General features: G+C 36.3%; 3 protein-coding genes across 14 annotated transcripts; 1 reads left to right on the forward strand and 2 right to left on the reverse strand.

The window, feature by feature from the left end:
• Positions 479 to 6,715, reverse strand: LOC105165474 (pentatricopeptide repeat-containing protein At5g62370). Of its 5 annotated transcripts, none has more exons than XM_020695002.1 (5): positions 3,469 to 6,715; positions 3,331 to 3,378; positions 2,662 to 2,858; positions 2,341 to 2,440; positions 479 to 1,584 (listed from the first exon to the last, which is right to left on the reverse strand). In XM_020695002.1, exon 1 carries the CDS (start codon positions 6,567 to 6,569, stop codon positions 3,609 to 3,611), a length of 2,961 nt encoding a protein of 986 aa, XP_020550661.1. In that variant the 5' UTR covers positions 6,570 to 6,715; the 3' UTR covers positions 479 to 1,584; positions 2,341 to 2,440; positions 2,662 to 2,858; positions 3,331 to 3,378; positions 3,469 to 3,608. The 5 variants fall into 5 exon arrangements, with proteins under 5 accessions (XP_020550661.1, XP_020550662.1, XP_020550663.1 ...); XM_020695003.1 differs by lacking the exon at positions 2,662 to 2,858 and having other exon boundaries at positions 3,469 to 5,975; positions 6,308 to 6,416; XM_020695004.1 differs by lacking the exon at positions 2,662 to 2,858 and having other exon boundaries at positions 3,469 to 5,514; positions 6,308 to 6,411.
• Positions 8,156 to 11,685, forward strand: LOC105165476 (E3 ubiquitin-protein ligase CCNB1IP1 homolog). 5 transcript variants are annotated; one of them, XM_020694277.1, is made up of 10 exons: positions 8,156 to 8,419; positions 8,511 to 8,622; positions 9,534 to 9,652; positions 9,758 to 9,830; positions 10,145 to 10,190; positions 10,335 to 10,365; positions 10,483 to 10,738; positions 10,831 to 10,994; positions 11,194 to 11,470; positions 11,545 to 11,685. In XM_020694277.1, exons 3-10 carry the CDS (start codon positions 9,583 to 9,585, stop codon positions 11,549 to 11,551), a joined length of 924 nt encoding a protein of 307 aa, XP_020549936.1. In that variant the 5' UTR covers positions 8,156 to 8,419; positions 8,511 to 8,622; positions 9,534 to 9,582; the 3' UTR covers positions 11,552 to 11,685. The 5 variants fall into 5 exon arrangements, with proteins under 5 accessions (XP_020549936.1, XP_020549937.1, XP_011082801.1 ...); XM_020694278.1 differs by having other exon boundaries at positions 11,224 to 11,470; XM_011084499.2 differs by having other exon boundaries at positions 8,515 to 8,622.
• Positions 11,728 to 15,413, reverse strand: LOC105165475 (NADH kinase-like). 4 transcript variants are annotated; one of them, XM_020694276.1, is made up of 7 exons: positions 15,159 to 15,413; positions 13,419 to 13,664; positions 13,174 to 13,254; positions 12,588 to 12,739; positions 12,351 to 12,498; positions 12,122 to 12,209; positions 11,728 to 12,020 (listed from the first exon to the last, which is right to left on the reverse strand). In XM_020694276.1, the coding sequence occupies exons 1-6, from the start codon at positions 15,264 to 15,266 to the stop codon at positions 12,126 to 12,128; spliced, it is 819 nt and encodes a 272-aa protein (XP_020549935.1). In that variant the 5' UTR covers positions 15,267 to 15,413; the 3' UTR covers positions 11,728 to 12,020; positions 12,122 to 12,125. The 4 variants fall into 4 exon arrangements, with proteins under 4 accessions (XP_020549935.1, XP_011082800.1, XP_020549934.1 ...); XM_011084498.2 differs by having other exon boundaries at positions 11,728 to 12,023; XM_020694275.1 differs by having other exon boundaries at positions 12,122 to 12,498.

The following is a 17,207-nucleotide window of genomic DNA, read 5'->3' on the forward strand; positions in this document are numbered from 1 at the left end:
ATCCAGAGAAAGATGATAATTGATGCGAAGGTGTATCTGATATTTGGTAATTATTTGAAACTCGCACCTACTTTGGAAAAAAATAATAATAATGAAACTTTGAGCATGGACTATTGGACGAGAAGAAATGAATTAGTCAAATTAGGGCGCAATTCATGAATTAGGACGAGAATTTAGGTCTTTCAATAAATTTTGATGAAAATATAGGGTATGAGAGAAAGAGGGAGTTGGGGATTTAGGACTGTGAGGAGTATGCATGGGAGTTAGAATTGTGAAACATACGGTTTTATTTAATAAATTAAAGAACTGTGAAAAATACGGTTTTAGAATTGTGAGAAATACACACTTTTTCCAGTCAACGTTCTAAATCGCCAACCAAGTTCAGAATTAAAAGTGTCAAATTTAATAAATTAAAGAACTAAATGTGTTATGTGAAAATAAATGCAGGACTTACTATATATATATATGTGTATCTAAATTCAATACTAAGAAAATACATATATACAATAAAAATTTCGATAGTACAAACATAAATATATGTTTTGAATTTGTGCAAAATACCATCACAAAATAAATGAGGCCTTAAAGGTGAATTTGGGTGATTGCTATCCTCAATAGATGACATATGCCTTGAATTTCTCAGCTGTGAGCCTAAAAAACAGACCATCATTAGAACTACACCAGGTGGGGTCGGTGTAGCCCTCCAATGCTTACGTCAATAGGTTGTAAGAAATAATCACAAAGGTCGTAAGAGAAATGATTTACTCGCAAGGGCATGTCCTCCTCTGGAAGAGGGAGGTCCTCTTCCCATGCTGTTGCTGGTGGCTGGTCTTCAGAGGGAAGCACATCAAGAGCCTCAGGCACCCATACTGCGTCTACTTGCATATGATCTTGCTCCTCAGCAAAGGATGGTGCCTGCTCCGCTAGGGTGGTCCCTTCCTCCAACTTGGGAGCTTCTTCTAGCCCTGTCTCTTCATTCAGAAATGAGAGGTTTGTACCTCCTGGAGCGAAGCAAGCTGTCGCACACAAGTCTAGAAGCCATGGTAGTAATGCTTCAAAGCTCAAGCAACAAGCATAGCTTGAAATTTGGAGGACTTGAAGAACTCCTCTTGGCGACTCATCCACAGGGTCTCCACTCCTGTTGTATGAGAATAATTCCAGATCACCTCACAACGGCCTCCTCCAGCCGCTGCTCTTGCTCCGGCTTTGCCTTTTCCAGACTCTCCTCTGTCGCCTTGTATTCCCTAACCAACCTCCTGGCTGGGCCTGAGCCCCCTCCTTGGTCTGCCTCTCTCTCTCTCTAGATGCCACCAAACCAGATCGTGTGGATAAATCGTTTCCGGTGGCAAGAATAGAAGAATCATTATTCTTCTTCACAGATATCGTCCCAAGCGCACCCACTCCTGGAGCAAGAGTCCCTGAATGAAAAACTCGCTCCGGAGGATTTTGGTGATGAACTTTGCTGATTTCTTCCAAACTTTGTGCAGGTCTTGCTGGATAAATCCAAAACCAAGAAGCAGCTTCCTCCTTGTGAGGGTTGAACACTTCACTTCGGCTCTTTGGATCAGCATAGCCATGCTGCCTCTGAAACACAATTGGAAACATCAGTAAACAACAGAAAGTTAGCCCGTGCCTCTAACAACTAAAGACAACTGTTCTCTCAGTAGGAGGAGCGGCCACCAGCAGAATTATGTTGCATGGATTGAAAGTCTTCTCTGTATTTTATGCTTTCTACTGCCAAAGTTAATATTGGATCAGATGCCCTCACAAGGACAGCAAAGAATGACCATAGGATTTCTGATAGTGGTAACAATTATAGCCTCTTCCCGTGATGTCTAAGAACTGAAATTCATACCAGAGCAGCTATATATTCTAGTAACCCTGTGTACCTGAAGCTTTTATAAAGTAGAATTCAAACATAGACACACATAAAAAAACACATCCACTCCGAAACCCCAAATATAAATGTAAACAAATAAGAAAACAGAGAACCCATAGAGATAAAACTTGAGCAACACGTAAAAACTAAATGCACATATGATGGTTCAAACAGCATTGTCAAAGACCTTAGAAATACGTAGCTATGAGAAGTTAAGAGACACCCTAGGCAATACAAAACTAAAATTTGTGAAACGCAATCCAGCTGTCAAGCTAATAAAGCAACATTTATCGTCAAGTTGCCAGGCATAAATTCTTTATGTTCCAGTTCAGTGAAAATTAAGATGTTATAAGGTTTTCTTTTTTATAAATATTTAAAATCAAAAAACAATTCTTTTACCAAATAGACAAAAATCATTACTACAGCATTGTCAGAAGACAGAAGTAACCATAAGCACAGACCTTCTTGCTTCCTCTTCTCGCAATTTTGCATCTATCTCTTTGCTTGGAGGATATTTTGGCAAACTTGATCGATCACAAGCAAGCGGTTTTGTTCTCAGAACTGTAAGAAAGAATAGAGAATCAATAACAAAAACTGCTCAAAATGAAACCACCACGTGAAGATCTTCTACGGGATAAATTTACAACATGAGCAACTAGAAATGCAAAAATTGCAAAAAAACATAAATAATGTGTAGCACATTAGCAGCTAAAGACAGTGAGAACTTTTAGATTAAGCAGCAGATCACTTGAAAATACAAAGTTGAATTAGATGTGATGTACTCCAGATATAGTTTCAGAATTGAGTAACAGATGCTGCATGAAGTATCCCCCAAGTTCATGAAAAGCAGCCAATAGGACAGTGTACAATGTAGGAAGAAAAACAGTTAAGACGGTCCTGCTCCAGTCCAAATAAAGATCTTTCCTCTCATGGTAGCTTGCTCCAGTCCCCTAACGGGACTTCCGTTATTGGTACGGTCCTGGATGGCCACATACACAGATTCATTTAAGAATTAAAAAAATTTGTATCATCTACATAAGTTTAAATTATTGTATTGCTGCATTAAGAAGGTTGTTACAACTAATCCATTAAAATTACTCATAGAAACTTTTTCCCTCTTCATCTAAGTTTATTGGAGGCTTATTATTTCACATGATCTTTAGCGATGGTTGTTGGTAGAATCAGTATAATAAGAACGATAAGAATAAAGATAAGATAAAGCAGCAGGAGAAGGAAGAAAACTCAAAGGAACGAGTCAAACAAGAGACACAAAAGCCTATCAAAACCACCTCAATTTTCTGTCAAATCTAGTCTAATTATTTAATGATAAGATCAAACAAAGTGATGCAGAATACACGTAAATTTCAACCAAAAAAACATCATAAAGGAAAAATGATAGACACACACAATTTAGTTAGTGAGGCTGGGTTCATGGATCACCTAGGTTTTACCTTACATTTACCCAGCGTTATCTTTTAACCTCCTTCAGATGTAATATCCTGTGATCAAAGATACCATTTTAGCAACATCATAATTTTTATCGACCATTTCCTCTTAGCACTAACCTATAAAAAATACAGAACACTAACCAGGGTTGGAATCATCATGCCAAGGAAATTAGCAGAGAAACAAACAGAAACTTGTTAATGACTTCAGAAAGTCAACAAGCACGAGGCTAATTCCAGGCCGCAGCACTTTTACACTTCAGATAATATGCATCCCTCATATGCTATGTATATGACTCCACATTCCTACGAAAAGTTCTTCTATTAAGCATCAGATCATGGATGGCACAAGCCTCATCCAATTTGTTATCTTTGGCCAAGATAGAAATAAGCCAGTGAAGGTTATAGCGGCAAGGAAAATAATTGTGCGAAAGCATATCTTCACATATCCTCAATGCGTGAACACTTGAACGGCTAGCACAAAGAGAACTCAGGAGTTTCTCGTAAGAAGATTTTGAGGGCAAAAGACCTCTTTTCTGCATCACATGTGAGAGAGATAATGCATCAAGGACCCTCCCAACCTTACAGAAGCCTCTAATTAAAGTGTTGAAGAGCATTCTATCTGGAACAAGACCGTTTCCATTTATTTTGTTAAACAATGCGACAGCAAGATCAAGTTCCCCAAATTGAATATGCCCATCAATGAGGATAGTGAAAGTGACCAGATTAGGCTGCACTCCTTCACTTTGCATCAGATTAAGATGCTCGTAAGCCTCTTCCATGCTCTGTGCCCAGCAAAACCCAGATATTATACCATTATACAGGTACAAGTCTGGCATGAGCCAAACCGTTTTAATCTTCTGGATCAGTTTTAGGGCGAAGAATTTCATCTCTTCTTGAGAACTAATCAAAAGTTTCAAACTCTTTTCCTTTGACAAAATAGCTTGCTGATATAGTAACTGAAACAACATTTCCTTACCCTTATCCGATTTTTCATTTGATAGATACCATTTTCCATCAAAGAGACGCATATTCCTACAAACACCACTGACCAATGTGATATAGGTGACCAGGTCTTGCTCAACCTCACTTTTCTCCATCAAATCAACCAACCTAAAAGCAAATTCAAACTCTCTCTTCCTTAGGAACTGCTTAATAAGGGAGGTGTATAGAACAGCATTTGGCATGAAACCATCTTTCAGCATCTTGTCAAGGTATAGACAACCTTTCTCGGTCATATTTTTCTTAACTAGTCCAGGTATAAGTGCAGTATAAGCATGGGAACTAGGTTTAAGATCATGTTCCATCATTTTATCAAACAGCTTGTGGGCTTCATTTGCCCATCCATTCTTTGAGTATGCATTAATCATTGTGACAAAGATGGTTTCATCAGGATCTATACCAAACTCCAGCATTCTGTAGAAAAAACTTTCAGCCTCATGAATCATCCTCTGTCTGGCTAAACAACTAATTATTGAGTTATATATAGCAACATTTGGCTTGATACCCCTTTCTTCAATTTGATCTAGAACATCAATCGCTGAGTGGAAGTCACCCTGTTTGCATAGTTCATTTACTATTATCGCGAAAGTTGACTGGTTTGGGACTAGTCCCTGATCCTGCATAACTTCAAGTAGTGACTCCGCACCCTCAACTAGACCTTCCTGGGTTAGCAACTTAATCAAGGAATTAAGAGCAGTGGGCATAGGTAGGAGACCAAGATTAGCCATCTTTTCCATGCAACGCAGAGCAGCATCAAGTTTTCGTCCCATGCACAAGGCTATCATGTAAATACTATAACCCGTATCTGCTAAAACGGATTTGCTTCTTGCTATCTCCTCCAAAAGATACTCAATTTCAGCCATTGCATCCCCAGTGGATTTAGGGTTAACAGAGCAAGAGACAGTGGAAGTGTCATTATTGCAAGATTTCTGGGCAATAGCTTGCAAAACTGTGAGAGCAAAATACAACTCATCCCCTTCTGCATGGTTCTTTACAAGGGTGAAGAAAAGGACATGGTCGGGAACAACCCCACTGTCAAGCATCTTGTGATATAAGCTGTATACCTCCTCCAACCTTTGTTGCTTACAGAGTGCAGAAAGCAAGACTGTGTAGCAATGCACATTTGGAGCAATATTGTGCTGGAGCATGTCATCCAAAAGCATCAATGCGCAATCAACTTTCTGGTCTCTGCAGTAGTTGTTAAGCATGATTTGATAAGTTACTATGTCAGGCCTCAACCCAGAATTCACCATCTTATCATGCAACACCCACCCTTTGGAAAACATACCCAAGTTGGCGAAACCATGAATCAATGTATTATAAGTATAATTATCGGGCTCATAGCCCATCTTTAGCATCCTCATAAACAACCTCATTGCCATCTTCATTTTCCTTGCTTTGCAATACGAATTAATTAGATAAGTGTACATAAATTTATCGACTACAAAACCATAAGACTCAATTTCTGTACTCAAAATCTCAGCCTCCTCAACACGCCCCCATTTACAGAAGCTAGTAATCAAGGATTTGCACACATGAACTGTGGGCGGCACCCCCCGTTCTATCATCACATCAAAAACATGAAGCCCCTCATCTAAGAACCCTCTTTGGCACAATCCATCAACCAGCCTATTATAACATGCAAAATCCTGCACAATATGAGAAGCCTCACTAATTTCACAAAAACAACCATAAGCCTCCAAGATTCTGTCTTGCACACAAAAACCTTTAATTATTGCATTGCAAGAACCAACCCAAGGTATAAATTTCAACTTGATAATCCCATCAAAACAAGATTTTGCTTCCTCTAATTTTCCGAGCTTACAGTAACAAATAATCATAGAATTCAACAAATTACGGTCCGGCTCGAGCCCTTTGCCAACTATGCAGTGCATGTACAATGCCTCGGCCATCCGGACTTCACCAGAAATCACGAGTTTCCGGATAAGACAACCATAACTAATCAAATCAAGTTCCATACCTCTTGAAACAGCGAAATCAGCGGCTGAAGTTGCTTCTGAAACAGAAGAACATTGAGAGATGAGTCTCTGAATCACTTTCTGCGCTGATGAAAATAAACCCCGGCTAATGAGCTGGTCCGCTAACGAAAAGCACAACTCTTTTTGGGTAATTTGGGATGCTGGAGAGGAGAATGATGGTGTTTGGGGCTCTAATGGCAAAGGGCAACTGCTGAAGGATCGTCTTCTAACAAATTTGCACAGAAAAGCTCTGTGCTTGATCATAATTGGTCAAGAGGAGGAGGCTTCAGAAGGGAAAATTATGGTTCTTGGGGAAGCCCATGTGAAAAAGATTGAAATTTTCGTGGTTTTTGGAAGAGAAAAAGGAGACAGAGGAATTCTCCAGGGGTCCTGCTTAAACCCTTCGGACGGTTTAGGTACTACGTTTTGGGACAGTGTTTCATCTATTTTGATATTTGCCTATGTTTACTTGACTATGAAAAGTTGTCTGGATTAAGTAAATTTATGATTTATGTAAGCGTGTCACATTTTATGTATATTTATAGTTTTTAAAAATATAAAAAATAATTTTTTTTTGTAAATTTAAAAAATTTTAACTTTTCATTATCCTTTTGATAAGATGAATTTTTTTAGATAAATCAAATTTAAATAAAAAAATAAAACATTTTGAACCATAACAAATATTCAAAACCTAAATGGTTGGTGATCATCTAGCATACTCTGGAATATTAGTTGATGTATAATTCTATATACAAATACTTATTTGATTTCTAAAGTAATACAGAAGTTCATAGCCTTATCTTCAAAAAAATTAGTGGGTAAAAAGTATTTTTTGTTTTTGTAATTTGTCATCTAATTTTATTTTGGGATTAATTGTACTTAAATTTTCTCTAAAAATATAAAATTGTATTTTTCTTAAAGAAGTTTTAAAATTATATTTACACCCACTTAAAAAATTCATTGTTTATATTTGTGACCCTTTTTTGTTAAGATTTGGATTAAAAATATTAACGTTAACAAAAAAATTACATACATTTTTATATTTACTTATAATTTGACATTTTCATCTAATAATTTTGTATTAATATAAGGAGATATTATATTTATCCCCTTATAAATAAAAAAATATAAATAGGGGCAAAAATTAAAAATTTGTATATATTTTTTACTAATATTAGCATTTTACATCCAAATCCTAACGAAACAGGCTCATGTGTAATGAAGAATTTTTAAATGGAATGTAAGTATAATTTTACAACTTCTTTGAGAGAAAGTATAATTTCACATTTTTAAAGTGGGTCTCCATATGAATAACCCTTTATTTTATTATAATTTATCATACCAACTACACGAACTTTGCAAGTTATCGTCTCAAACTCCTTCTCGATCAAATTTTTCATGAAAAAAAAATGGTCAACTGCAATGCACATGTTACATAAAATATAGGAACAATTATACTGCCATTCTTTAAAGTTTTGTATAACTTAACGTAGATCCCATGTCACAATTGATATTTATTTTTATCTAACACTTGGATCTTCTGTTCATTAAAATTTATTAAACTTATTGATATTAATCACAAAAAATAATAATTGATATTTAATTCCGACTAACTTATTATAGGTGAAATAAATCAGTATTAACATTTAAATGCTATGAGGTTGAGGTTGAACTGAACCTAGCTCAGACTCAAAAACCCTAAGTTATAAAATAGTGAGCGTAATTTATTTTTTAAAAAAATTTGGATCTGTTATAATGTACCGGGTCAGTGAATCCGGAGCTCCGAGTCTCGGAACATAAAGTTAAAAAGAAGCCACCCGTTTCCCGCCATTATTATCTCAAGACTCTCACTTATCGACGCTCGGCAAATTTTAACACTTCACGTTAGGGATTTGTAGTGAACTTCAACAAGTTGCGAATTTGCTTGCGAGCCTAGAGGAATTACGTTGGTTCGATAACTCTAGCACTTCGGACGCGTCATTTCGTCTCCATTTCGGTGTCTACTGGCAATTTGCAGAGGAATTTGAGTTTTGCCGACTGTTTCGGTGTCTCTGTTCGATTTCAGTTAATTCGACTAAAAATTGAATTGTTTTGGAGGATCTGCTGAATTCCAGGTATGGAGTTTGTCAAACTCTGAGAATTTGTTTTTCTATGGTTTATTTTATGTAATTTGTGGGATAGTAATTCATTTGATTCCCTGTGTAGCTAGTTTCTTGGAAAATCAAGGTTTCGGCTGAACGATGTGCGTAAGAAGTTTGAAACCGATATTTTGTGAAGGTTTTATTTCGATATTTTCAGGGGCAAGAAGAATTGAGCTGTGAGTTCTTTACGTTTGATTCCCGTCAAAAAGCAATAAAGACATTAAGAAAATAGTTTCCCGCATATATCATGATAAGAAGAGGCCGTACACTTTCACTTGGCTCAGCCGAATGCAACTGCTGTTTGAATATATGCGATTTGTCAATTGACTTGTGATGATGAGGGAAATTTTGTTGGGAAGGTTCGCAAAGTATTGTTGTTGATGTGAAGACGCCATTCTTCTGCATATTTGTTATCTGTATGTGATTGTTACTGCAAAAGTGCATGTTAATTTGGAAAAATCTCTTGGGGTGCTTTATCACCAGCTACGAAATAGCTAGAAAATGATGAGAGTATGTTTTTTGGACTTCAATTACTTCAGGTTAAAATTATTCTACTGTTGAGGGCCGGTGAAAGCCCTAAGATATTGAACCTAGTCTAAAGAAAATGTATTAGATAATGGAGTGCATATTGTTTCACGATCTGTCTAACTATTCTCTCAGGAGGTTTTCTCCTTCATAGTTTGATACATTGGAAGGTACTACTATTGTGGGGTTAACTGTGCAACTTGAGCTAAGGTAGCAAAATAATCAGTTTAATCCAGTATTTCACTTGATTGCAAATCCATGCATATTTTGTTTTTCTTCTATGATGGAAGTGTTTCACTTTTCTCTTAGTTGTTTGTAATGAGAAGTGACTGGATCTGCAGGAATTTAGTATAGCATATTGTAGTCTGCATGAGGGGTGGATTTTGCAACTACATAAAAATATTTCAGTTATTGACACTGTTGATGGCATAAAGTTACTTGGCCATGATTCTTGGTCTCCAGTTTATGCTATTGTCCTTCTGCAAGAATGTTAAACTCAGTGTAGCCGAAGGCAAGACTTCTGAGAAAAATAAAAATTCAAGTTGTGGATCACAACTTTCAGGTTTTCAGAGAATGCAAAGTCAATCTAAATTGTTATAATAAAAGCTGAAATGAGATGCAATGCCTGCTGGCGAGAATTGGAAGGACGAGCTATCACCACTACTTGTGGTCACCTCTTATGTATCCAATATGCATGAATTAAATTCTAAATTTCCTTCATATCGTTCCTCTCAAAATTCTCCATGTTTGGTGAATTTCGTAAGATTTCCTTAATTACTTCTAAAGGTCCTGAAGATGCGAGTAAGATTCTCAGTAATGATGGTGCTTGCCCCATCTGTGATCAAGTGCTTTCGAAAAGGTATGATGAAATTTAAGTTGTTTTTTTACCTGTCCTGCTTGTAAATTGCCAAGGAATTTCCAGGATTACTAGAAAATTCAGAATAGCAGTATAAAAAGATAAGGATTCAAGTTACTCTATTCATGCTGCAATGAATCAAGAGTTTTTACCCATTGGCTGAGATGAAAGTTAAAACCTTAATTCCTTCATTTGTATGTGACTAATTTTTCCATATTTAGTATTAAAAAGGAAAATTGTCATTTCTTACTTGTCTGTGCATACATACTCATACTGTTTTCCGTTGGTTTTTTGACATGTTATCTTGTTGTCGACAGTCTTATGAAGCCTGTGGATATCAATCCAAATGATGAATGGGTAAATGTAAGGAAACTCTCCTAGAAGAACTCCTATGACCTCTTCAATCTTTCACCTTACTCCTCTTAACTAAGGCTTTCTTAACCTATAGTACAGTCTACTATATGCTCTAATCCCTCTTCTCATGTACTATTATGCTCTGTCTTGCAGATGGCCATGGCTGGAATCTCTCCTCAGATATGTATCCTCAATTTTTTAATTGGCCACAATGTAGCCTAGCATTTCAACATTCAGTGAGAGGCTTGACTCTCAACCTAATTCTTCAAATGTAAACATGACTTTTCCTTAGCACTCTTAGTGATGAAGAGTGCATATAGAAGTGTAATGTTTTACATTGGGCAAAAGGATTTGGAGATGCAAGTTAAGATGAATAAGGTAGTAGGTCAGTGCCGGCAGAAATGTGAGGCAATGCAAGAGAAATTTACAGAGAAACTGGAGCAGATTTATACTGCATACCAGAAAATGACTAAGAGGTGCCAGATGATGGAGCAGGAGATGGAGAATCTGTCCAAAGATAAGCAAGAGCTTCAAGAAAAGCTTGCAGAAAAATGCAGGTGTAATCTCTACTTGATTTCTCTAGAATGTCCCAGCAGTCCTCTTATATTCATATTGTAATGGTAAATGAAGATCTTATAACCACTGCCAGGCAAAAGAGAAAACTTGATGAAATTTATGATCAAGCAAGAAACGAAATTGAGTCACTGAAGCGATCAGCAATTCATCCTGCAAATAATTTCTTTTCAAGACCAGAGCCTGATTTGTTCTCAGATCCAGCTACTAGGATGGACAACAGAGATCCTATTAGGAAAGGTAACCCTGTTCAGTTCACAGCATTTTCCAGTTAAAGATGGTCTGACATTTATGTAAGCTCTCTAATAATTATACACAGGACATCTGAGATTTAGTTTATACTAGATACACCAAATTTAGCTCACTAAATGCTAAAATGACAATCAAGGGGTTCTTGTTGTATTCTTCCAAAAAATACTAGTGGACTTATTTGTTGCAGATTGGTCGGTTCTTACTCCTAACACTCCAGGGCCGGGAGATGACATGTGGCCGCCAAGACACAACAATTCTAACTCTACATTCGACATGTCGGGTGGCTCACCTGCAAAACAGGCAGCAATTCCAATTGACTCCGGAAACAGGATGGCTAGCAACCACCCTTCTTTTGGTGTTGGGACTGCATCTGGAGCTGCCAATCCTTCAATGACTCTCCGAAATCTTATCCTTTCACCAATAAGGAGACCTCAGCTCACCCGCAATCGACCCCAATTGTTCACGTAAGGCGCCAACTATACAATGCTTTAATGATGATCCCATTTCTTGGATGTATCTTATAATCATGGTTTTGCAGGTTGTAGATGAAAGAGGATTGCCGCACCCAGGCCAGTTGTTAAGTAGCATTAGTAATCGGATATGTTTTTCTGCAGTCTGACTTGTCAGAGAAACTCCACAAGAAAACTGCACTCGTGGATTGTAGATAGATTTACCGTGGTAAGATATATGCTTGCTTTGTTGTTGTTACAAGAGCGCAGAATATGCGGAACATCAATGGCACACTTGATTTCAGGGCTAAAAAATCATAACATTGTGTGAATCAGTAGATTTACTATTAACCTTGTACATGGTAAAATTGGCCAGCAATAGTAGAAAGAAGATTCAATGAATTTCTTGTTGTTTCATTGTAAATTGCAAAGAGAATACTGCATTTCCAAGTGAAAATACGAGACAGCTATATCATATATTTGTTGCCCTCAAATCAGTTGCTGGTTGCTCTTTGCCACTGAGAAAGGTTCTAGGGCAAACACCCAGGACCACGAAGCAGGCGCCCTTCTGGAAGAAGAGTGATTATCAGTAGAAAAATTAGGTCAAAATTAGGATATTCCCATATACAGTTTTCATCTATCACATAGTGTAGACAAACCACTTACTCAGTCATTCATAATGTGACAACAAGTGGGGCGACAAGTACACTTTCAATGGTGGAGCCCCTGAAGATAGTTCTATTGTATCTCCAAGCTGAACAGAATGAACTACATGAGAACCATCAATATATAGGAGCCCCTCTCTACAAAACCATCCGATATCCATTGTCTCATACGACTTCACGGTCCCATGCATTAAGTGTGACGTAGCCCCTGGAGAAATGGGCTCCCTTACCATGTATTGGAGCTCCTTGGACAAGATGGGCATTGCAGATCCACCGGCTGAAAGCATTGCAGCTGTTGATCCAGCAGCCGTTGAGACTCTGAGGCCACTTGATCGACAGTGAAGTAAAGAAGATAGAGGCTCCCCAATTTTCTTGATCCTATTAATGCAAGAATATCAATGAAAATTTATTTGACTAGAAAATGCCACAGTTTGTGCGATTTTTGACAACTAGAGTAACCTCCCTACCTGAATGAGAACCGAGAAACCGTTGCAGGACATGGATGTGCCAATAGAACATCATTTAGTGCAGCAGTTGAGATCAGCTTCGAGTTGACACTAACAGCCATCCTTGCTAACTCAGATGGTTCAGAGCGATTTTCAAGGATGCCATCTATCATCTGGGGAAAAAGATTATGTGGATGATATATGCCTGGAACTGGAATATTTCGAATGTGGTGCCAATATTCAAGAAGTTTAAATCCTTTAATATTAGTGAATTAAATAGTTGACTCCTGACACTTAAATTTGCACAAGAAACTTTAGCAACAATCTGCCTTGGTAGCTCATTCCATTAAACCATGCACAAATAAAGCAAGCTAAAGATAAGACTGCTTAACTATATTTCTATTAGATTAACAGCATGTTCCCATTGATTTATGTTATATATAAGTTTTTGTTGACATGATTCATAAGTTATTACAAAGAGCAAATTCCATATTAGATGAGAAGAAAGTACCTGATCAAGACTCTTCCTTATCTGCCCATTGACATTTGCCTATATCTATATCTATTTTATATCCAAAGGTGGAAAAGTGGTTAAGTGGCAGTTTACCTGTTCAAAATTATTGGCAGTGGCGGCACAGAGATAGCCAGTGCTCCTAGTTGCATCAAATTCCTCACTTAATTCTGCCACCTAAGTAGAAAAACATAATTAATTTGTTAGACAAACAACCAAAGTTTTTCTTCTAAATGAAAATCACTTAATAGTTTTAAGTAAAGTTGGGACAAGAAAAGTAGAAGATGAAGAAATATAATGTCGATTAAACAAATCAACCCAAAGTAAACAAAGAAATTAACCTCTTCTGGCCGAGTGGGATCAGAATTCACTCCTAGCACTGGAATTGAATCATCCATCAAATGGCTTGCTTGTAACAGAGTGCCATCACCTCCAACTGTAACGACCAGATCTACATCACGGATTGGCTCAGATAGATCAAAACGAAAAACAGTTTTCCAGTCAACAACTTTTTTCTTCAAAATATTCTGGCAGAAGTTAATGGCATTTTTGTGAGCCAATGTCCTGTCATATAAATATCTTAATACCTGCAATAGCAGCAGGAGAAGAAATTAATGTTACCTACCTCAGCATGCCATATGAGTAAATGAAGCTACCAGAGGCAGCATTAAGTTTTGAACAACAGAGATAACATGAATCTAAGAACTAGCTTGACCTGCATCATACACTTGATGGACAAATAATTGACATACAAATAAGTCATAGCAATTGGTGTAATTTTAGCATATCATATTCTTCTCTCCTATTGCCAAGTTCTTCAAAAGGTATCCCAAGGTCAAAATCCGTAATCATCTTAAACCAAAATGACATAACGCACTAATCTCATAATATATTAATTTGATCTAACAAAGTAGTGAAATAGGCCCGTCATAGCAATTTAACATAGCAAGGTATTTGTATTTTACAACTACAAAACTAATCTTGCATGTTTCGTAGATAAAATAAATTGGCATCACTATACCTTAATTGCTCAAGTTGACTTCAATTTGGAAAGATCTGTAGAAACATATTATACTGAAAACAATATGAGGCAGCTATCATGTGGTTCAAGGTCTACCCAAATAACCTTTGATCACTACTGAGCAGAGTTACGCACTCTATATCGCAGTGAAAGGACCATAACATCAATGACTCACAGCTTATGTGAATTATTCAAACAGAATTGTCTTCTAGAACGATACAAATAAGAGAGGGTTGGTGGCCTATTCATAGAAATTCAAATCATGAATACTATACAAGATCTAGTCTCCATTTCACATGAAACTCTCCAAAACATTCTTCACACTTTCTCCACTTTGGGGTGATCAGAGCAATCCCTGGCCAAGCAAGATGCCAAGAACTATAATGCATCACACCAAGACGCGCTCATCAACACTACTTATCAATGATGCTATTTCCCTAATGAGTTATGTTGAATCCATAGAATGAGCCAAAAATGTTACACTTCTCACATATATAACTCAGGTTATATTACAGGGATCTTCTTCTTCCACTCTACTCCCTGACCATCAGTTCTTAATATTAACTTACAAAAATTCGAACATTTCTTACATTCCACGGTAATTTTGGGTCACCATCACTCTAGGCTAATCCTCTGTAATGGTTAATGGTGTTCCAGTCAGTTTCCTAAATGAGGAATAGAACAGCTTCCAATGCCTAAATTAACCCAAATGATTTTCCCAAGATTCCCCGAAAATGCTAAAACAATGTGCATTGTAGTATAATCTATATTGAATAGAACAACTAACAAAACGCCTCCGTTGTAAATATGATCACCGTCACAAAATATTAACTCAATAACAGCTAGTGGAATTTGGATGCGCTACTTTCGTGTAATAGTAGTCTTTTTGGCATATTATCAAACAGATGAGGAACTTGGAATATTTTATGAATTTTTTTCTACCCACAGCAGAGCAAATTGTAACGAACAACACAAAAGCATTAGCTCCTCATTCAATTATCAATCAACAAAACTACAAATCCAAATGGATTTCTTCCTTTTCCTTTCTTGTTTGGAGTACCTTATGGCGGTTGGTGGAGGAGGAAGAAGAAGAGATGGAGAGAGACGGCTCATGAGAAGGATACACATCAAATGGCTTCAACAGCATCAGCAACCTCTTCCTCACCATTTTCCCCTTACTAGTTCCCTCACAGCAGCCAGATATGGCGGGACGAGAATGGATGGCGGATCATCCGGCGGCCTGAAAGTGGATAATACCCGACCTGTTTTTGGGCTTCGGAAGTATCCACTTTGCCGCCTACTTAATTCCATCTCCAAATATTACTACCGGGTACGAACCCAACCCTCCAAGAAATAAATACGGGCTTCACAACGGCTATTGATTCTAATTTTGTGAATGCGCTCAAAATATTAATTATAGTTACAAATTATAATAAATATTTTAATTAAACTTATAAAAGAGTTAATTAATTATTGTTAATATTTAAAATTTCGTATCATAAGAAATAATTCATTATTTCATAGTGTTTGGAAAATATTGAGTTGTGTGGTATACTCGTGGTGATGTGTGTATAAATACATATTTTTAATGAGTGAACAAGAAAAGTTTAATGTAGGAATAATGAATTATTTACATTAAAAGTGACGAGAGAAATAAAATATTTTACTTCTCAATTGTTTTTAATGAGTGAACAAGAAAAGTTTAATGTAGGAATAATGAATTATTTACATTAAAAGTGACGAGAGAAATAAAATATTTTACGTCTAAATTGGAAATTATTTTGTAACTTTTATAAAATTTGTCCTTCATTTCTAGATAATTTCTTCATTCTTATATTTTAGCAAAATGAATTAACTAATTTGTAAAGAATATAAACGACAAACACTCTAAATAATATAATCTAATAAAATTTGTAATTATCTAATAAAATAATTATTGACAAATGAACTAATCATGTACAGTAACCGACAAAGTGAAACATTTTAAATAAATATGTAAGTGGTAGGAATTTTGTTTTTAATTTAAATTATATTTTATCAAAATCAAATCAATTACAAATTAAGTATAATGTGCTCGTTATATAATTAATTACTCTTCAAAAATTATATGTCAATCACATAATAAATATATTACACTTATTATATAATTAATTTAAGTTCCATGAAATCTTCCCTACTACAATTTTCCCACAATTGTGGTGCAAGTCCACGTCAATATGCACATACGAAATGTTCCAGTCAAGGCTGATAAATCTGTCGACAAGAGTTTTACATGCATTAGGATTGGAAATTTCACTAGGATAACTATGTCTACTCAGTATGAATATAGGGTAAATTCCAATTTTTATTCTATGTCTAGGGTAACTATGTCTAATATTTGCGGATATTACCTAAAAGGATATCACGCTCAAAGTTTGTAGGAATACCCCAAAGCAGGCCCCTATAAAAGCCCCATTAGGCTCATTAATGGACATTGACAAAAATGAATAAAAATCCATTCAATTTGAATTATTCAATCCCCACAACGTCGGATCAAAATCAATTTTAGTTATTAAACTTTTTGTAACACAGTTTTGGTTCCTGAATCTTATTAATTGTTACACTTTTAGTTCAATTATTATAACTAAGATTAAAATCAACGAAATTAGAAAACACGACTGTATTGTTGCGAGTAAACCGGTGCTGATAGCATCGAATTGTGCCGCAAACATCCGAAGCAAGAAACACACGCTTTTAGCAGCTCTATGTGATCAGCAACAAGGTCAAACAAAACCATGAGGGATAAGACGTAGTAGGAAAAGAACTCGATTGAGACTTGTTTTTCTATTTATCTGAATCAGGTTTGGTCAAATTAAACTAATTACAAAGTAAGTGATCGGTCACTTTTTCTGAACTGTACACCAATTATACGGCAACGTCCTGCACTTTGCATTAATTGGTTTAGATCCTGCGTCAAACTCGATTTGAGTTAAAATTTTCCCTAATCTAATTAAGTTAGTATTGGGGTTGTATATTAAAATAAGTTTCAAAATCTAGGTGATAAGGAGTCAAATTCTACTAATTATATTTTGAAATTCGATTATAAATAATTTGTGAAAAAAATATATAT

This window comes from Sesamum indicum, linkage group LG6, assembly GCF_000512975.1.
Source record: "Sesamum indicum cultivar Zhongzhi No. 13 linkage group LG6, S_indicum_v1.0, whole genome shotgun sequence".
Classification (NCBI taxonomy): domain Eukaryota; kingdom Viridiplantae; phylum Streptophyta; class Magnoliopsida; order Lamiales; family Pedaliaceae; genus Sesamum; species Sesamum indicum.

Excerpts from the sequence above, each read along its gene's own strand:
- LOC105165476 (XM_020694277.1), top strand. The coding sequence starts at position 9,583 with ATGAGATGCAATGCCTGCTGGCGAGAATTGGAAGGACGAGCTATCACC. Across the intron at positions 9,653-9,757 it reads TACTTGTGGTCACCTCTTAT|GTCCTGAAGATGCGAGTAAG; the intron begins GTATCCAATATG and ends TTACTTCTAAAG. Across the intron at positions 10,366-10,482 it reads TGGAATCTCTCCTCAGATAT|TGATGAAGAGTGCATATAGA; the intron begins GTATCCTCAATT and ends TAGCACTCTTAG.
- LOC105165474 (XM_011084494.2), bottom strand. The coding sequence starts at position 6,569 with ATGATCAAGCACAGAGCTTTTCTGTGCAAATTTGTTAGAAGACGATCC.
- LOC105165475 (XM_020694275.1), bottom strand. The coding sequence starts at position 15,266 with ATGGTGAGGAAGAGGTTGCTGATGCTGTTGAAGCCATTTGATGTGTAT. Across the intron at positions 13,665-15,158 it reads CCTCCACCAACCGCCATAAG|GTATTAAGATATTTATATGA; the intron begins GTACTCCAAACA and ends CTGCTATTGCAG. Across the intron at positions 12,499-12,587 it reads GTTTCTCGGTTCTCATTCAG|GATCAAGAAAATTGGGGAGC; the intron begins GTAGGGAGGTTA and ends TTGCATTAATAG.